Source organism: Sceloporus occidentalis, unplaced genomic scaffold (assembly GCF_023333645.1).
Source record: "Sceloporus occidentalis isolate IW3139 unplaced genomic scaffold, rSceOcc1.0.p SCAF_5, whole genome shotgun sequence".
Taxonomy (NCBI): Eukaryota; Metazoa; Chordata; class Lepidosauria; order Squamata; family Phrynosomatidae; genus Sceloporus; species Sceloporus occidentalis.
The window spans coordinates 185,551,816-185,573,268 of NW_028316985.1; the positions used below are offsets into that span (position 1 = coordinate 185,551,816).

At 44.2% G+C, this 21,453-nt stretch overlaps 2 protein-coding genes across 2 annotated transcripts; both read right to left on the reverse strand.

Annotated features, from left to right (window-relative positions):
• Positions 1-324: 324 nt before the first annotated feature.
• On the reverse strand, positions 325-5,885 carry NAT8 (N-acetyltransferase 8 (putative)). Its single transcript, XM_089527143.1, has 2 exons — positions 5,776-5,885; positions 325-2,746 (listed from the first exon to the last, which is right to left on the reverse strand). Exons 1-2 carry the CDS (start codon positions 5,789-5,791, stop codon positions 2,052-2,054), a joined length of 711 nt encoding a protein of 236 aa, XP_089383269.1. The 5' UTR covers positions 5,792-5,885; the 3' UTR covers positions 325-2,051.
• Positions 5,886-8,654: 2,769 nt separating this feature from the next.
• Positions 8,655-13,190, reverse strand: LOC149313288 (putative N-acetyltransferase camello). The gene has a single exon (XM_089526418.1). It carries the CDS (start codon positions 13,115-13,117, stop codon positions 12,452-12,454), a length of 666 nt encoding a protein of 221 aa, XP_089382544.1. The 5' UTR covers positions 13,118-13,190; the 3' UTR covers positions 8,655-12,451.
• Between the last annotated feature and the right edge of the window lie 8,263 nt (positions 13,191-21,453).

The window sequence follows — 21,453 nt, forward strand, 5'->3', positions numbered from 1 at the left end:
GAGACAGTGTTTTAATAACATGAACCACTAGCAGTGCGCAGCAGGCATTTTCTAACATGATGCATTTTTAAAAAGAAAGCAAGAATTGCAAATCTGAATAGAGGCAGCCCTATGGCAAACATACAGTGCAATATTTAAAAATTGGTGAGAACCGGCATTGGAGCTGGGGAAGTCCAGCATCAGATCATTTCATTTCATTATGCCAAATAGCCAGCATACAGCATCAAATATTTCCTCATCCCAAGCCCCTAAATGTCCTCAGAGGGTTGCCGTAATGATGAAAGACTGGGAGAGGGGACAAGCACACAGACATTACCTCTCCAGTTAAAATTGTACATATTTATTAATTATATTCATTCACTAACATTACAAATATTAGAAAACAATTTAGCAACTTTTAAAAAATCAGGATTAAAAATTAAATTCATGTTAAAAGAGGGATAGGAAAAGTGTACCCTGTTGGTTACAGGTGGCCCACTGGATGGATATATAGATAATAGATACTGGATAGAGATGTCCTCTTACAGGCATAAAGTGGCTTCGGCTCCTTAAAAAATGGCTCGTATACCTCCAGCGGTACATCTGCACTATAGAAATAATGCAGCTGGACACCACTTTTAACTGCCATGACTCCATCTTACCGTCCTAGGATTTGTAGCTTGGTGAGGGCACTAGCCTCTTTGGCAGAGCAGGCTAAAGACCTTGCAAAATTACAAATCCCAAGATCCTATAGGATGGAGCTACAGCACTTAAAGTGGTGTCAAACTGCATTATTTCTACAGTATAGATGCACTCCTAGATAGAGCTTGAGCTTATTTGGGAGTAATGACCATTGTCCCTCCACATCTGCACCTTTGAATTTTGCAGATCTGATTATTCACGGATTTGATTAATACGCAGTCCTCCAGAATGTCTCTGTTGTCATCTTTTGTCAAAAGTCACACTGGAGGACCTAGAGATTCCTAGAGAGTTGTTCTCTCAGATTTTTTTTAAAAAGTGTTAGTATATTTATTACTTAGTGTGTTTTCCCCACTTTCACATAAGTCCTGTGTTCCTAACCCCAGTGAATGAGGAGGATCCACTGTAAATTTTTCCCCTTCTGCACTGGGGACTCAGGATGGTGTTGGTGATGCAGCCTCTAGCCTTTCACTGTTGCTCATCCCTGACTTAAAGCAATATGCCTGGACATTGAGGATGGAGCAAACTGGTTTTCTGCTGCTCCAAAGAACAGGACCTGGAGCAATGTATGCAAGGCATAGGAAAAGAGATTCCACCTAAACATTAGGAGGAACTTCCTGACAGTAAGGGCTGTTCAACAGTGGAACACATTCCCTTGGAGTGTAGTGAAGTCTCCTTCCTTGGAGGTCTTTAAACAGGCTGGATGGCCATCTCTTGGGGGTGCTTTGATTGTGTATTCCTGCATAGCAGAGGGTTGGACTGGATGGCCTTGGGCTCTCTTCCAACTCTATGATTCTATATTAGAATAAATTAGTTAGCCACCCAAAGGCTTTAATGAAAAGGTGTGTTTTTATATGTGCCACCAATATGGATCCAGGTGGACCTCCAACAGGAAGGCATTTTATAACTAGGCTGACATTGGAACACAAAACAAGAAGGGGAATACCAAGTCAGGAAAGAAAGGGAAGAGGGCAGGTTTGGTGGGAAGAAAGAGGGGTGAGAGGATGATAGAGGAAGAAGCGAATGGGCAGCCTGGTTAGCCCAACCAGAATCAATGAGGCTGAAGGGTGATAGAACGATGGCTGGTATGAGAAACTTTTTAGAGTTCCCTCAAGAGTAGGAATTGCATGTCATGCTGTGTATGATCCTTGGGGTTGTCCACAGCAACCGTCAAAGCCCTCACTGGTATTCTAAAGGCTGTGGCACCTGCCACATGGAACACATTTTGGGTATGTGTGTGTGCAGTTTGGCTCTAGGAACTTTATGTATTCCACAAAGGCTGCCAAAGGTCAGTGTGCTCCCATGCCAAAGAAGCAGGCCACCAGCTTCTCTCCATGCCCCCTCCCTGGCTTTATGGAGAAAGGGTGTGCTGGTCAGTGAAGTCCTGGGACCTCATAACGATAGATGTAGACGTGAAACTGCAGCAGCTTCGCCACAAAGGATGGGTATAACTCCTTGACTCTGCGGAAGCCCATGCCCTCGTACAACCGCTGAGCTGCATATTGCACCATAGAGGTGCCCAGCACGACCTCCTTATACCCCCTCTCCTGGGCAAAGAGGATGACAGTCCTGGTGAGGGCCTTGGAGATGCCACGGCCTCGGTGCGCCTTCTTGACCGACATGCGCTTCAACTCCAGTGCTTGTCCCCGCAGAGAGGGGTCTTCCGGATGGACAGCAGCAACAATCCCCACCACTTCCTCCCCACACTCCGCCACCCAGAAGTGGCAGTCCTTTGGTTCCAAGTAGGTTCTCCGGATGTCCAGCAAGTCTCTTTCCAAGGCTTCCCGGACGTAATCAGTCCAGGCAGCCTTCATGAAAATCAAGCCTGTGGCCAAGAGAGCAGACACCACTCCAAAGGAGAAGAGGAGGGAGGCAGAGACTGTGTAGGTTATGAGGAACACACCCAACAGCAGCAGATGAGTCTGGGGACAGCTCAGAAGATGCCGGCAGCCAGCAGGCACATGCTCGGTGATGCCTTGGGAGAACATGGTGCAGGCAGCCTCGTGGTCTCTGTCCTCATAGCTGCGGATGTGGTACTCGCCCATGGCCAAGTCACACTCTTTTTCTCCTGGAAAATGAAAGTATTTGTCAGTTAATCAATTTGAAATATTGATCTGCTCATTCTTGGTCAGCGACAGACAACTATGCTGACCATGTCAATACTTCCCCACCACAGGCTGCACCAGAAGCGATTTGACGTATGTTTTGTCTGCCATTTTGGACTAAAATGTGCAGGGAAAGGATGGAGAATGGGGAAGCTAAACTACCATCTTTCTGAGTCTGGAATTTTTTTTGGTGGGTGGGGCCTTTGGGGCCAAAGAAGAAAAACCTGGAAAATATTGAGAGTTTTTCTTTGGCATTTGGAAAGTTTTGTGGGAACCTCGAGGGCGTTCTGTGGGGTGGAAATAATGTTTTATACCGAAATGTTTGGGACCAGAAGCGTCTTGAACTTTTTGGAATTTTAGCATATATATAATGAAATATCTTGGAGAAGGGACCCAACTCTAAACATGAAATTCATTTATATTTCATATACATCTTATGTGTATGGTCTGAAGGCAATTTCATACACAACGTTTTAAAATAATTTGTGCATGAAACAGTTTGTGCACACAGAACCATCAAAAGCAAAGGTAGTCACTACCTCAGCCACCCATTTGAACAATTTTGGATTTTGCAGCATTTTGGAATTCTGGACAAGGGAGACACAAGGTGTATGTACCTTCTATAACTCAATGTACCTTCTATAACTCAGTGTGCGCTATACATATGCCAGGGAGGGCTTTCTCTCCATCCCACACCCTTCGCAAGAACTGTTGGTGAGGATTCTGGAGACAGCCTTTTCTGTAGCTGTGGAACTCCCATCCACAAGACGTCCAGCTGAAGACATTTTTATTTAGGAAGTATTTTTTTTGCTTATTACTTTGAATTTTTATTAATATTTAAAAAATTAACACAGTTTACATACAGCAACCTTTTCTAAATCCCATTCCCCATCCTCCAGCATTATTTTGGGAAGTTCGTAATTCCCATAATTGCTGGCTGTTCTGTCTACTTTTTCTTCCTTTGTCACTGTCTATTTAATATAATTTATCTGTGAAATTTAACAATTCTGTTACTGGTAATTTATGTTTAAATGTTTCTTCAAACGTACATAGCTTAAATGTTGCTCTTGAAGAGTTAACATAGATTATCATTCTAGTCTAGTCTTCTTTAGTATTATATTTTACGAATATGCTACAGTCCAGCTTTCCTTAAAATGATCTAAGAGTAAGAATCCATTATTGTTTGTGATTTTCAAAGAGGTTTCCTTCTATGGCACACATCAATTTGTCCATTTCTATTGCTTCTAGCATTCTAGTCAGTCATCCACTCTTCGATGGTCGGAGTTTCTGTTGTTTTCCATTTCTGTGCTAATAAAATTCTGGCCATTGAGGTCATATATAGTACTATTCTCCAATGCTTGTTATTTAGGCAGTGTTTTGAATTTTTAATGTTAATTATGGAACTGTAAGGTTTGTGCAAGTGGTGTGCTGTATTTTTAATCTTTATCGTAACTATATTTTAAATATGTCTTAATTATCTTTAGGTGTCTTTATCATGTTTTTAATAATGCCGGTACTTAATTCTTTTTAACTTTTCTAAATTAATGTTTTAACTGGATCTTTTAAAATACATTACAAGCTGCCTTGAACCCCGTTTTGTGAGAAAGGCAGGATGTAAATCGAATAAATAGGTTTTTTTTGGGGGGGGACTATAACCCCCAACCCAACCCCTGAGCAGAGAGAGTGCCCCATTCTAAATTTTCATTTTGAAGCTCAGAGACTTAATGCTTAATGAAATTCTGGGAATTGTAGTTTGTTGTGGCACCAGAGCTCTCTGACAGCAAAGATTAAATATGGCAGCTAAAGTGGTGTCAAACTGGACTATTTCTACAGTGCGGATGCAGCCTTAGAGATAAACTGGATATAACCCAGTTTCACAAAACTTAACATTTTAACACAAACCGGAGCTGTGTCATAATTTTAATACAGCAAACAAGAGCTCAACAATTCGTGCCAGCAATTTGTGTGACAGAAACCCACCCTCACTACAGCAAGAAGCTATAAATGCAGGCAAAGAACCTTGCACCCTGTTCAAATACCATAATGGTGCTGTTTTGCAGATGAACCACCGCTTCATCTGATGTGTTTTGTGGACTCCGGTCTGCTAATGTATCTGCCATAATGGATGTCGCTGAGCAACGACCATTTATTGCACCCAGGAACTCATTAACTAAACACCACCCTGCTTGCAGCCAGAGGTTCACTGGATTTGCAATGGAGAGTGTGGCATGTTTGTAGAAGACACACATGGAAGCAAATGCTTTTGCTGAAGGAAAAGGATTCAACCTCTTCTTGGGCAAACTCATTCGCAATACCAAGGGTGCATTAGGATCTGACTGCCTTCCATTTCCTTTCCTGCTTTTTTGGACTTTTATGGATGACCAAAGCCATGATGTGACAGACTTCAGCAATGCTCACTTTCCAGCTTTGGCACTGGTCACTTTCCAGCTCGATGGGGGCTCTCTGGAATGACAGAGAAGTATCTTTCTTGAATTATTTAACCACCACATTTCCTGAGCTTGGGAGCAGCAAACTTACGCATGCAAAGCATGTGCTGCGCCAACTCCTCTCTTTTTCCTTGGCTCTTCAGGGTTGCCAGGATTCAGTGTTTTGATCCCACAGATGTCCGAAGAACCTGATTCTCCCTTCTTTTCTTTCCGCATTAATGTCTTGCTCTGAAAGTTTTGGCAAGGGAAGGGGGCCTTTTATTCACGAATGGAGGACAGCTTTTGAGCCCTTGCGCGAGACTGCCTTGTGCGGCCAAGGGTTAGGCAGAAAAAAATAATTATTACTGTATTTCTTCTTCTTTTTTTGCAAAAAGGAAGAGCTGAGAACTCCTGTGTCAGGAGCTGAATCTATTTGGAGATTCAGAATCTGCTTCCAAATCCCCCTGTTTATGCTATAATCCCATGGATATCGGCCTGTTCTTAGCTGAGCTCTCGCTTACAAACCACACATATGAATGGCACAAACCCTCCTTCTTGTGTCTTACCTGCTGCTGGAGGCATGTGGAGGGTCCTCCCTGACTTCAGTCTTCACAGGTGGCCTTCCTGCTTCACTGATGCTGCTTCTCAGGCTGGGTAGATCCCAGTGGATCCCTCCTCTTCCTCCTCCTGGAACAGCCAATCAGAAAGCAACAGATACTTCCAAGCTCAAGAGGCACAAAGCAAGCAGTAATCTCCCTTTGGCATACCTTTTGCTCATGATCCTCCCTTGCCTGTAATTTTCTTGTGGGTTGCTGTGAGGATGAAAGAGGGAACACAGACACACTTCAAGTCTATGAAAGCTCATGCTACCAACTTATTTGCCTTTTGTTAGTGTCAAAGGTGCTACAAGATCCCTTTGCACACATACACTTCTCCAGTTAGAATCATGTATTCGTTGGGTTTTTAACACTATCGCTTGCTGTCCTTCAAACCTAACCGAGAACAACACATATTCATTGTTCTTTAAACGCATTGTATTGTTTGCTGTCCTGGGGATCTTGCCAAGAGGAATCACTGGAAACCATGCTCTATGAAGAGAGGCTTAAGCAGCTGGGTTTGCCTAGCTTGGGAAGATAAGGTTGAAAGATAAGAGAGGCTTAGGCAGCTGGGTTTGTTTAGCCTGGGGAAGGTAAGTTTAAGAGATGTCAGGACAGCCCTGCTTAAATATTTGAAGGATGTCATACTGAGGATGGAGCAAGCTTGTTTTCTGCTGCTCCAGAGAACCGGAAACAGAGCAATGGATGCAAGCTACAGGAAAAGAGATTCCACCTCAATGTTAGGAGGAACTTCTTGATGGTTAAGAGCTTTTTGATAGTAGAATATTCCACCTCAGAGATTGGTGGCACCTCTTTTTGGGAGGGTTTTAAACATATACTGGATGGTCATCTTTTGGGAGTGCTTGGGTTGCATCTTCCTGCATGGCAAGATTGGGTTGGATTGGATGGCCCTCGGAGGTCCCTTCCAATTCTATGTTTCTATGACTGCACATGCAGAGCATCAACAGGAGGGACCTGTGTTCCTGTAAACCTGCACAGTTGTGGACTCCAGATGGGAGAATAAGGAAATCTTCCAAATGTTCATAGAATCATAGAGATGGTAGGGCCCTCCGAGGGCCATCCAGTCCAAGCCAATCCTGCCATGCAGGAATACACAGTCAAAGCACTCCCTGTGACAAATGGCCATCAATCTGTTTAAAAACCTACAAAGCAGACTCCACCACTCTCCGAGGGAGCGTCTTCTATTCCTCCTAATGTTGAGATGGATCTCTTTTCCTTTAGTTTGCATCCATTGCTCCGGGTCCTAGTCTCTGGAGTAGCAGAAAACAAGATTGCTCCATCTTCAATGTGACAGCCCTTCAAATACTTAAACAGGGCCATCATATCACCTCTTAACCTTCTCTTCTCCAGGCTAAACGTCCCCAGCTCCCTAAGTCTGTCATCCACCACCTTATGAATTTTCTGAAACTCCATTCAACCTTCTTTGATTATTATAATGTATAGTTTTTAATTGTTATTGTGCATAATTGATGTTTTAAGGGGAGAGAGGGAATAATTGGGTTACTAGTATGTATTGTCTGGATTTTTAACTGTAAGCCGCTTCGACTGTCCTTGGAAAGAGATAAAGCTTTTGTTATTTTATTATAAGGCATGGTTTCCAGACCCTTCACCATTTTAGTTGCCCTCCTTTGGACACGCTCCAGCTTCTCAGTATCCTTTCTGAATTGTGGTGCCCAGAACTGGACATAGTATTCCAGGTGAACTGAATGACACTTGAAAGCTGTTGAATTGCAGATGCCAGCCACATCTCCCATAAATTGCCCACACTGGCTATGGTGTCACACAGGTGTTGGAAGCCAAAATACGTACAACGGGTGTGAGCAAAGGGTGGCTTGTAGAATACATGTGACCCTTAAATCCCCCCACTGGTCCCCCACCAAGCTTTTCAATTTTTTTTAAAAAATGGCACAATATTCTGGAAACTTTTGCCCCGAAATCATACAGAAAGTCCCCCAATGTGTGAAAATGTCTCTAGAACCAACCCAGAAACCTGTACTTTCACCAAACAGGTTTATTTTCTACTGAAGTCCCTCTCAAAATGGCAACAGGGAGTGATATCCCATCACCATTTTGAGAGGGGCTGCAGAGGGAAACAGAGGTATTTGGGTTTGTTGTGAGTTCGTCTGTGGTCTGGAGATGCCATCTGGCAGGAATCTGGCCCCAGGACCCCATGAAATTAGCCAAAATTAATCTAGGAGACCAGTTACTAACCTCTGCTTTAGAAAGACACCTTCAAGGAATAATGATTTTCTACACGGAATCATCTAAAAAGCAAAACAACACGCCATTCTACCTCTCCTGCCAACATGTTTACTTTCCATTACCCCTTCTTTCCCCTATATAAGTCTACATGTGAGTGTACTGGGGTTTGATTCCAGGATCCCCATCGCTCCATGGATACCAAAATCTGTGGATGCTCAAGTCCCATTAAACACAATGGCTTAGTAAAATTGTGTCCCTTTCATAAAGTGGTAAAATCAAATTTTGCTTTTTGGAATTTATATATTTTTAAATTATTTTCAAGCTGTGGATGCTTGAATCTGTGGATGATCTGTAGATATGGAGGGCTGACTGTACAGTATATATGCATTTTAGATTGTATGCCTTTGGCAGGGTTGCTTGTTTTACTTGGAAAGCACCATGCTATGCAAATAAACGATAAGGCATCATATAAATGAAATAAATAATTATCACGCATGAAACTGGGTCAAATTATTCTTGGAGGCAAGGAGATCAGGCTTCTCCTTCGTCTCACTCTCAAACCATTTTCTGGATGCAGTGTTGCTTGCAGCCCAGGCACAAAGTCAGGCAGTCCTTCAGAAGAAATTTAGTAATTCCTTTATTTCCCTAAGTTTTACAACACTGGTTCACAAAGACAGCAGCCATGGGCTCATGGCACATACAGTAATACGTTTGAAGGGACAGTATACACAAACCACTGGAAAAGATGTGATAAGTAGGCACAATCCCTTAGGGATATCTATGCAGCAACAGCAGCGTCCCATTCCTCCAAGTTAAAGAATATTCTGGAGAATATCTGCATCATTTGCTCTCCCAAGGAAGATTCGATCTTCTAAAATAGTATTTCTTGCTGAGAGGGAATGAAGACCAGGCTGCCTTTTCTAGATCCCTAGGAAAAGCCCTGAGAAAAAAGCCAGAGTGGTGTAATGGTTTGGCGCCAGACTATGACAGTGGAGACCAAGGTTTGAATTCCCACTCAGCCATGTAGACCTGCTGAGTGACCTCAGGCAAGGCCCACTCTCTCAGCTTCTAAGGAAGGCCTGGCAAATGCTCTCTGAGCAAATCTTGACCAGAAAACCCCATGACAGGGTTGCCTATGGGTCTCCGTAAGTCAGAAATGACTTGAAGGCACACAATACCAACAAAAGAAGAGCCCTCCTGGGACTAACTAAAGTCCTAGGTGGCCTGGCACTTGCTTCCCATCTTGGGCAGCCCCCCACCCAAACAGGGCATGAAGGCAAGAGCCCTCACTTGCATTTGCTCCCCTGGCAGGCGGTACTTAGAAGCATCTCCCCTCAATCATGGAAGCAGCACAGACGGATTGTGACTAGTAGCCACTGATCACTGGGCCATCCATAAATCTGACTAGTCCTCTGTTAAAATCATCTAAGTTGTTAGCCATCACACCCTATCATAGAATGATAGAGTTGGAAGAGACCTCAAGGGCCTTCCAGTCCAACCCCATTCTGCCATGCAGGAAATCTCAATCAAAGCATCCCCATTAACAGATGGCCATCCTGCCTCTGCTTAAAGACCTCCAAGGAAGGAGTGTGTTCCACTGAGGAACAGCCCTTACTGTCAGGAAGTTCTTCCTAATGTTGAGGTGGAATCTCTTTTCCTGCAGCTTGCATCCATTGCTCCGGGTCCTAGTCTCTGGAGCAGCAGAAAACAAGCTTGCTCCCTCCTCAATATGACATCCCTTCAAGTATTTAAACAGGGCTATCATATCACCTCTTAACCCTGTCTTCTCCAGGCTAAACATCCCCAGCTCCTTAAGTCATTCATATAGTTTAAAGTTTTCGTAACACCTTTTAGAATAACTGCAAGAAAGAAGTTGGCAGCATGAGCTTTCGAGAACTTAAGTCTACTTCCTCAGATGCATTTGAAGGAAGTAGACTTAAGTCTATGAAAGCTCATGCTGCCAACTTCTTTCTTTCAGTTAGTCTCAAGGTATCTCTACATACTGATTCTACTACAGACTAACATGGCTATACCTTAGAGTTCTTTACAGTCAAAACTCTGCATTGTTTGAAAACCTGCTTCCTCTGGTCAGTTCTCATTCTCTTTACCATTTAGACCATTGGATGACTCTAGGCTTTTGTAATATGAGAAGATACACAGCCACCATGCACAGCTACTTAGGTCCCCCTTCTCATCTTCTTATTTAGACAGTCTCAAGCACCAATGCTTTCTTGAGGTAAACCTTGTGAGCACCCTTGTGCATTCAGACACAAAAGCTGGGAGATAAGGGCAAACAATATTACCAAGAGGCTGAAACCTTTTCCCTATGACAAAAGGATAAAAGCATTCAGGATTCCCTTTTTGTTTGGGATGGGGTAGGAGAATTTGTAAGGGCATTCCCCTTTACACAGTCCTTGATTTATAGTGGGCTCTTGGTATCTGCTGGGTTTTGGTTCCAGGACCTCCTGTGGATACCAAAATCCATGGATGCTCAAGTCCTGTTAGATACAATGCCATAGTAAAATGGTGTCCCTTATACAAAAAGACAAAATCAAGGTTTGCCTTTTGGAATTTATACATTTTTTTTCAAAATATCTTCAAACTGTGGATAAAAAATCTGTGGACAGGGCCAACTGTATTATGGACAGAGTTGGCTGGTTTAAACCACAGTTTAAACCAAATGTATTAAACCATGGCTTAAATCAAATGTTTTAAAAACAAAGCACTCCTGTTTTGGCTATTATTAGTATTTTCTAACCCTGTTACTAGTTCAACGATGACTGTAAGAATTTTAACACTTTAAGTTTATTGGCAGTTCTTCATTGTTAGACCAGTCTCCAGTGTCAGTGGCTTCTTTTTAATCACTTTATTGTATAATGCAAGCAATGCCATTCAGAAACAAGTCCTTCAATTAATGCAAGTTCAAAGCAAAACTCTTTGGTTTAAAAGAGCACTTTTTAAAAAGGACAGTTATTATTTAAGCTGGTGGCCATAATATCTGAAATGTATTTTATGACTTTATTTTCTGATTTTGTGTAGTCCTACACATTAATGCAAAAAGTACTGGTTAAAACAAAACAAAAACTGTGGGGCCGGGGTTTTATTATTATTTTTTAATTTCCCCCTAAACCTGATTATGGGATAAGCAAAACGTGGTTCTCTAAAGTGTGGTTGGATTGCAGCCCTATTCAGCCCTATCCATAAGCCCTATTCAGAAGAGCCATTGGTGGTGAATACTGGGAGTTGCAATTCAACCATGTCCAAAGGGCAGCACTTAGCCCACCACTGGTTTATACAACATAGGCTTTCCCTAACCTGATGTTCTCCCGGTTGCAACTACAACTTCCATCACCATCCAGCATGGGAGCTGCAGTCCAACACATCTACCAGGTCAAGGGTGTTAGAAGGTGGATCGAAAAATTACTAACCATTTCTAGACCTTAATGTGAGGGCTGGAAGAAAGCAATCCCTGGTCTCCATGAAAGCACACCCAACCCACACAATGACGGGGGATTTCTATGTTTATGAGTCATCTGAAAAGATAATGGTGTTGAGAAAGATAGAGGGATGTAGAAAGAGAGGACGACCACCTGCCAGTGATTGGACTCGATTTGGGAGGCCATGGTCCTGATCCTGCAGGGCCTGAGCAGAGCAGTTGAAGACAGGGAATCTTGAAGATGTTTCATCCACAGAGTCTCTTCCAACTCTATGTTTCTATGACCATGAGTCGAGGTTAACTTGAGAGCAGGCGGCAACAACAAATTAAAATTAGGATCATATTTGAGGGGATGCTTTTCCTGTGGGTCCAAACATACTGAGCACAATGCACCACATACCCTGAGGAAACACACAGAAGTTTCTGTAGCAACATCATACGCTGAAAAGGCCTCTGGATATACTGAGTCCATCCCAGTTGGCAAAAAGACCCCAACCCATTGCAAGAGGAGCAAGAGTTGCACCACTGCCTCTGGCTTTAGAGACAGTCATTTGCCACACGCTTCAAGAACAGTTCTCTCAAGAAAAAAGCAGCCAGGCTTGTTTATAGCCATCAAGATGAGGCTGAGGAGAAGATCCATGAATAGAGAAGCCCTCTTTTTCTCAGCAAACAAAACATAATTCTACAAGCCATGTCTGGTTCAAAATCAGGGTTCCCATTAACTTATGAACAAAATAAAAAAGGTGGAAAGAGAGACCTTCTGAAGTTTTGTTTTGGCTTCCTTCATTACAAACTCTTTAGAGCTTGTGAGTGCCTACTGCAACAATCCAAAAGCCTATCGCCACAATGGAGGAATGTGTAAACTTGGCTCAGTGCCCCAAGCCAGCCACTTCTCCTCCTCTTCATTCCACAGAGCCTGATGCACCCAATGTCCAAAGGACAACAATCACTGAAATGTCCAAACCGGCCACCATCCAGTTTTCCTCCTCAGTCCACAGAGGGTATATCATACCGATACTTGGAAACAGTACAGTTGGCCAACCTGCCATAGACAGTGGGGACAACATAGTGGCGATACACATGGAAGCCCACCCCCTCGTACATGGCACGGGCTTCATGTTGAACCATGAGGGTGTTCAGCACCACTGAACTGTACCCATGCTCTTGGGCAAAGGAAATCACTGCCCTGCACAGGGCCTTGGCGATGCCATGGCCTCGATAGTCCTTTCGAACTGACATGCGCTTCAACATGAGCTCATCCTGGTGCTCCTCAGAGGGCCTGGCTCCCACAATGGCCACCACACAATCGTCCACCTCAGCTACCCAGAAACAGGCCCCTCTGTCCGCCAGGTAAGTAGCTTGGATGTCCAGCAGGTCCTCCTGCAGGCAGTGGTCAATGTACATGGACCAGATGTAGCCCAGGAGCTGGCGGCCCACAGCCAGCAGCAGGGTGACAGCAAGAATGGGCAGGAGGAGCGACTTGGAGCTGGTGAGCAGGAGGCAGAAGGTGCAGGCCAGGACCAGGATTAGCCAGGGCTGCTTCAGCATGTGCACACACAAGGTTGGCACATATTCGCTCATCCCTGTGGCAAACAAGTCACGCACCATCTCATAGTCCTCAGGTCGGTATTTCCGGATATGGTAGGTCACCATGGTGCGCAGGGCAGAGATGGGCAAAAAGCAGCCGAAAGCTGGACACCACCACCGCGATAATGTATGTTGGTAGGAGAATACTAGAATCATTGAACAAAGAAATAAAGAAGGCTGTTACCAGAGCAGAATTAACCAGTGCGGTGTAAGGTGCGCATCTCTGGAACAGAGAAACTGCAAATACAACTTTGGCTATATGAGGAAGAATGCCTGGAGGGAGCAATCAAGAGTTTTCACAAAGAAACAATAGGCTACCTCTGTCTCCCTCCCATTGCTGGAAACAGGAGGTCTCCAATGTTGTACTGTTTGGGTAGCAGTCGCAAGTATTCTCATCCTGTCCCCCACATAGGCACAGGTTCGATTGCCTTTGTCTTTGATATCCCAATGAAGTGTCCTTAGTGTGCTCCGCAAGCATAGGACAAAGCCAGAACAATTATTTGTCCTATCCTCCCTTCCCAGCATTATCCTTGGGAGGGGACCAGGGACTGCTAGAAGCAGAAAAGATGGATGTATTTAACTAATGAAGACAAGTGCTAGAATCTTCCTTGTGGGGCCCCTATCTTCTTTATTGACCTTTTCTTTTCCTCAACCCTCACTTTCTCAGGGGACCATCCAGATATTAGCTGTCCATTGATTTCTGGGTGCAGTACAAGGTGTTGGTTATGACCTATAAAGCCCTACATGGCTTGAGTCCAACCTATTTACAGGATCGCGTCCTTCCGTATAATCCACCCCATGCCCTCAGGAAAGAACTTTTTACAACTGGTGAAGACTAGAACAACTATGGCAACCCAGAGGACCTTCTCTGCAACTGCTTCCAAACTATGGAACATCCTCTTGGACAAGATCTGTCACATTACAAGCTTTGATAGCTTTAAGAAAACCGTCAAGAGGGATCTCTTCCGACAGACCTTTCCTGAATAGGCTGCAGCCACCCGTTGAATTGACTATTCTGTAGTCTATCCCATCGATTATCTCGTACCCCATCCTGATGACACCCAAATATGTTTCTCTATGCCTCCAACTGTTTCAGTGACTAAGGATGGCATCTCTCCTCTGAATACCTGCCTTGAGTCGGTAATGGGCTGGATGAGGGAAAACAAACTCAGGCTGAATCCAGAGAAAACGGAGGTACTTGCAATAGGCATCCCAGGTCTGGGGAAGGAAATTTGCCAACCGCTCCTAGACGGGGTCACACTTCCCCTGAAGGATGAAGTTTGCAGTTTGGGAGTTCTCCTGGATCCCTCTCTACAATTGTCACCTCAAATAGATGCGATGGCCAGGAGTGTTTGGTACCAACTTTGGTTGATATGCCAACTGTGCCCCTACCTGGACTGAAAGGACCTTGGGGCGATGGTACATGCTCTGGTCACCTCTCGCCTTGATTTCTGTAATGCGCTCTACATGGGGCTACCCTTGTATCAAGTTCGGAAACTTCAATTAGTGCAAAATATGGCAGCTAGACTGGTCACCGGTTCTTCCAGGTTTGACCATATAACACCAATCTTAAAATATCTTCATTGGCTCCTAATTTGCTTCTGGGCGCAATACAAGGCGTTGGTTATTACCTTTAAAACCCTACTTGGCTTGGGCCCCAGTTACTTAGGGGACTGTATCTCCCTATACAATCTGCCCCGCACTCTTAGATCGACTGGGAAGAACTTGTTGGAAGTAACAACAACCAAATACGCTTCAACTTCCCAAAGAGCTTTTACAATAAGACTGTGGAATAGTCTCCCGGAGGAGATCCGTCTTACTGCCTCCCTGGAAACCTTTGGGGGCAGTTAAGACGGAGCTCTTCCGGCAGAGAGCAAACCCACCGGGCCTTTTGTGAGACAGCAATCCTCCTCCCTGGACCCCAGTGTCGCCAGTGAGGTCTTCTTTAATGTTTAAGGGTTATGTATTTATCAAAGTGCTGTGTGTTAGTCTGTATTGTTTTCAAATTAGGTTGTGATCCTGCCTCGATCCACCTGGGAGGGGGGAAAATACACATTATTATTATTATTATTATTATTCCTTCTGGATTTAGTTGACCTAATCCATTTTAGTATGAATCTTTTAATGTATTTGTAATGTAATTGTTATTTTGTGGCCGGGGGGGGGGGGGGGAGAATTTGGGATTGGTGTGTATTATTTTAGTATTTAGTGGCTTTTGAGGATCTAGGCGGGTAACGACAGTCCATATATACGGAAGAAACTGTTCTGAAATGTCATTGCAATGTTGTTGTTGTTGTTGTTGTTGTTTAATGTGAAGTCGAAGGCTTTCATGGCCGGCATCCATAGTTTCTGGTGGGTTTTTGGGGGGCTCTGTGTCTGTGTCCCAGAAGCGTTTCTTCCTGTCGTTTCGCCGGCATCTTCAGAGAACGATGGCATGGAAGAGAGTGGGGTATAGATACAAAGACTGTGTGACCCTGGGTTGGGAGCAGGCATTCCCATCTCTCTCTCTCTCTCTCTCTCTCCTCTGACTGTTGATTCAGATAAGGCTTAATGTAAAAGTGCTTCAGAGCGAGGAAGCAGTCAGCTCTAGCTCTTCCTCTTCCTGCAGCAGCGAGTGAAGAACCAAAGGGCACGGGCTCCTAATTGCTGCCAGGCTTTAAACAAAGAGGGCCTTCTCTCTCTGGCTGCGTCCGCACCTACATCAACAATCCGCTTTGAGGCCGCTGGAACTGCCCTGGCCCAGCGCCAGGGAATCATGGGAACTGTAGTTCTGTGGGAGTTTCCCCTCCTCCGCCAGGGAGAGTTCTGGTGCCACAGTGAACTACAACTCCCAGGACTCCCTCGCACTGAGCCAGGGCAGTTCAAGCGGCCTCAGACTCCCTTCCTGGCCTCTTTAGGGCTCCATTCTCCCCAAAACAAGAACTCACCTCTCCGCTGCCTCCAAAATTGTAGTCACCAAAGCGGCCCGTTGCGTCACTTCCGGCGCTCTAGGCACGTCTTCTCACTTTCCTTCCCTCCCTGACTCGGCCACGTGATCCCCCGACTCTCACGCTTCCGCCTCAACGGCCAACCCGACCCCTCACAGGGCGCATGCGCAGAGGCCTTCAGTCCTCTAAAGGCCCAGGACTCAATTTCCCATGATTCCTGGCCGACTGAGCGCCGCTAGCCGAATGGAGCGAGGCTTCTGGGAGTTGAAGTCCCCTGTTGGTCTGAAGGGATTGAACTACCCTTTTGTTAAGCTTTGATTGAGTGTTCCTGCATGGCAGAATGGGGCTGGACTGGGTCTCTTCCAACTCTATGGTTCTATGGACTCTGGTTAAAAAGGGCCATAGAATGATAACAGTTAGAAGAGTCCTCAAGAAGTGGAATCCCTTTTCCTCCACCTTGAATCCATTCCTCCATGTCTGAAATCTCTAGAGCAGCAGGAAACAAGTTTTCTCCATCCTGTGCCATGCAGGAACTCTCTGTCGAAGTGTTGCAGATTAAGTTAAAACCAGATTGTTTATTTCACAAAGAACAGGGAGACCTGGAGTCGGTGGGAAAGGAAACATAGCCCTAGAACAGCATGGAACGGTCTCTGTTACAGGAGAGAATACACTGGTTTTGGTGGGGTTTTTGGGCTGTTTGGCCATGCTCCAGAAAAGTTTCTCCCTGACGTTTCGCCAGCATCTGTGGCATCTGCCATCTTCAGAGAATAGCCCGAAAGACCCACAAAAAACTACGAAACATTGTTTATTTCCACCGCAGCAGCGTTCCCATCCCAGGAGGAAACCTGTCCAACTTACTGGGAACCTCCACTACTGAAAACGAACCGGGCTTTCATAAGACTTTGAACAAAGAATACTACAGCTCACATTCCGTTGGTTGCATTTGAATTGAACATTACATTCATTGGAAGTTCAAACCTTACGTCTCTATAAAAATGATAACAATTATTATTATTATTAGCCCACCTCTCCCTGTGGATCCATATAATAATAATAATAATAATAATAATAATAATAATAATAAACCTTCCGGTCTCTTCCAACTCTTCTATGAGTCTGTGGAATAAGGTTAAAAAGAACCACAGAATGATAGAGTTGGAAGAGACCCCAAGGGCCCTGATCCAGTCCAACCTCATTCTGCCATGCAGGAAATCTCAATCAAAGCATCCCCATTGACAGATGGCCATCCAATCCTCTGTTTAAAGACCTCCAAAGAAGGAGACTCCACTCCAAGGGAGTTTGTTCCACTGTCAAACAGCCCTCACTGTCAGGAAATTCCTCCTAATGTTGAGGTAGAATCTCTTTTCCTGCAGCTTGCATCCATTGCTCCATTGAGTCCTATTCTCTGGAGCAGCAGAAAACAAGCTTGCTCTCTCCTCAATATGACATCCTTTCAAATATTTAAACAGGGCTCTCATATCCCCTCTTAACCTTCTCTTCTCCAGGCTAAACATCTTCAGCTCCCTAAGTCCTTCCTCATAGGGCTTCATGGTTTCCAGACCCATGAACAAAACATTTGTTTTCTTGTGTAATGTAATATATATTATTATGTATTTGGACATATATTTGTTTTTGTATATATATTATATTGTATTATGTATTTGGGCACAGAATTATATATACCTATAAGGTTGTGTAGAGGATTGAGGCTGTAGCTGGTTATTGTGTAAACCTATGTGAGATTCACATGCAAATACTGCTGCGTGAATTGGAAGTCCTTGGCAGAAAAGGCTAAAGATCTTGTAAAGCTAGGAATGCATCCGTACTGCAGGAATAATCCAGTTTGACACCACTTTGATGGGCATGGTTCAATGCTGTGGAATTCTGGAAATTGTAATTTGGTGAGGCATTTAATCTTATATTTCAAGAGCACTCTGGTGCCAAAACAAGCATCAGTTCCCATAATTCCATTGCATTGAGTCACGACATTTAAAGTGCTGTTGAACTAGATTATTCCCGCAGTGTGGATGCAGACAAGAAATCCCAGGATTCCATAGGAGGAGACGCCACAGCACTGAAAGTAATGTCAAACTGCATGATTTCAACAGTGCAGAGGCACCCCAAGTCTGCAAAAGCTTATGGTACAACTTCTTTTGGTCACTTAAGTCTCAATTAAGTATGACAATCATTGTGTGACAGTTACAAACTGCAAAATTTGGAGCAAAACCATCCTGTGTAACAATGTGCAATAGTCTGAACAATGCCAAAAAATTACCTTCGTGGCACTGTTTCATTTTGATAATGGCATTAACATATTGTTGTGTTGGGGTCACATTTGTTAACTGATTACATTCATGGATTTTAAAACATGTGTCACCTCTATAGTTCCTCCACATGTGCAGACTGCTCTTCACTTCTTGCTTAATTTCATCTTTATAATTCTGTTTGAAAACAGGGAGATCTTTGAAAATGAAAATGTCTGCAATATTCAGAGCTGTTTAACATATTTTGTTATTAAGTTCATATTATTTTCTTAGCGTTTTGTTATTTAGGTGATCTATTGTGTCTTCCACGTTGCTTAAGAAGCTCCCTTGCTACCCAAACACACAGGTAATTTAATTTACTTTGGGGTTAGAGCCGATAATAATACTAATAATAGATTTATTTCTAGCCCGCCCAATCACGAAGAATCCGGGCGGGTTACATTAATAAAATACAGCAAATTACAATAGAGTTAAAAAATCAAACCCCAGACCTACCACCACCCCCCATTCCCAGTACTAAAACAGAATTAAACAGTAATATTAAAACATTAAAAACATTAAACAAACAAAATTAGGCAGAAACATTGACGGGGGGAAATAGACAGATGAGGGGACAAATATCTCTATATCTGGGGAGGGTAACTAAGTTGGAAAGGCTGCCGGAAGAGATCCGTCTTGAGTGCTTTCTTGAAAGCTACCAGAGTGGAAATGTGACGGATCTCCTCCGGCAGGTCGTTCCATAGTTTAGGAGCAGTAGTAGAAAAGGCCCTCTGGGAAACTGATGTTAATCTAGATTTTTTTGGCTGTAGTAGATTTCTTCCAGAGGACCTTAGTGTGCGGGACGATGGACAATAGGGAAGAAGGCGTTCCCTCAAGTACTCTGGGCCCAAGCCATGAAGGACTTTAAAGGTAATCACCAACACCTTGTACTTTGCCCGGAAACTAATAGGCAGCCAGTGCAGGGACTTCAAGACCGGTGTTATATGGTCATTCCTAGAAGTTCCCGTGATCAATCTGGCTGCCATATTTTGTACCAGCTGAAGTTTCCGAACTTGGCACAAGGGTAGCCCCAAGTAGAGTGCATCACAGAAGTCCAATCGAGAGGTTACCAGTGCATGTACTACTGTTTCCAGGTCCCTCGGCTCCAGGAAGGGGCGCAGTTGGTGTATCAGACGAAGGTGATAGCAGGCGCTCTTGACTGTCGCATCCACCTGAGCTGTCAGTTGGAGCGACGAGTCAAGCAGCACCCCCAAGCTGCGAACAGAATCCTTCAGGGGAAGTGTGACCCCATCCAGAACTGGCTGACACAACTCCATTCCTGGATTCGGGGTTCCTATAGCAAGTACCTCCGTCTTACCTGGATTCAGCCTGAGTTGGTTTTCCCTCATCCAGTCCATTACCGTCCCAAGACAGGCATTCAGAGGAGAGATGCCATCCTTAGTCACTGCTTCAGTCCAAGACATAGAGAAGTATATTTGGGTGTCATCATTGTACTGATAACACCCCGCCCCATGTCTCCGGATGATCTCTCCCAGCGGCTTCATGTAAATGTTGAATAGCATTGGGGACAGAATCGCACCTCGAGGGACCCCCGATTTGAGCTCCCTCTTGGCCAAACAGCTGTCCCCAAGCGACACCATCTGGAACCTGCCCGAGAGGTAGGATCGGAACCAGACTCTCAGGCATTTCAGAAGGATACCGTGGTCAATGGTATCGAAGGCCGCTGAGATGTCCAAGAGCACCAGCAGGGTCACACTTCCCCTGTCGATGCCCAGACGGAGATCATCGACTAAGGCAACCATGGCAGTCTCAACTCCGTATCCTGTCCTGAATCCGGTTTGAAATGGATCCAGAAAATACGTTTCATCTAAGACTGCTTGTAGTTGATTGGCGATCGCTCTCTCGATCACCTTGCTCAAAAATGGTAGTAGTGAGACTGGTCTGTAGTTATTTCTATCCAGGGGGTCCAGGGAGGGCTTTTTTAAGAGTGGTCTAACTACTGCCTCCTTGAGACAGGGAAGCAGGGAGCCTTCCCTGAGGGATGCATTAATTATATTTTTCAGCATCTCCATGATTTTTTCTCCCCCCTGGATAGCCGAGAGGGCAAGTCGTCTTTTTCAAACTACAGAGAAGCTTGTCCACATCCTCAGTACTCGATATACTGTCCAATTTGGGATGAACTAATTCCAGGAAAAGATGTGCGAAAATAAATAAAATGAGCCAACTCTACACAAGAGACGTTTTGGAAGGTTAAATAGCAAACCATGTTTATTTGGAAACACTCTGAATGCCACTTGGCTAGCAAGTGCGCTTCAATGCCAGCATTTGTCACTTGGAAAACGTTTTACAAAACAGGTTCTTCCTCTCCTTCCCAAAGCTTTATATATGGCCTGTTCTGATCAGGGCCTGCCCATCAGAATAAGAGGCGCCATGGGTTTCTATGGGTGTCCATGACCCAAAAAGAGTTGGAAAAGTAACTTTTCCTAGCTCTGATTCTACCACTACCACCACCACCACTTTTGCTTGTACTGGAGAATATAACACAAAAGTTGTATAAAATGCACTGGGGAGAATATTGCAGAAAGCACAGTCAATCTAAAGCGTCTGACATTTTGCTTGCGCATGCTGCCATTTTGAACTGGGTTGCCACCATCTTGGGTTTCTCCTGAAAACACTTAGCAGAGCAGCGCAGTAGTGCAAAGTTCATTAAGGATCCACAATCCTTTCTTCAACACTGCCACTTAAAGAGTTTCCAGAGATGGAAAGCACAGCTTGCCAGAGGATGCTAAGAGTTTCAGTCTAAGGAGTTTATCACACGAAGGAGATCGGGAGTTTATCCTGTGAATATCCCGGAAGAATAGTGTAATTACACGAAACAATTTCACACGATGTCACACAAAACCCGCCATTAAAGTGGTCACAAAGAAGCATTAACGCACATCTTTTTACTTTCGGGATTTCAACGACAATGCATTTCCAATATCACTTTATTTGTGCAATTGCATGTGATAATCATTCGTGCAATTACTCGCTATTTTCACTTTATTTGCGGGATGCTTTAAATGCGCTTTAATCTCTATTTAATGCCGAAATTAGCCCCAGTGTGATAAACTCCTAATTCAAAGGGTCTGGGGAAGGCTGAATTTTGCAAAGAGATACTAGTGTTATTCTGGGTATCTGGTCTTCAAATGTGCAATTGTGCCACTTTGTT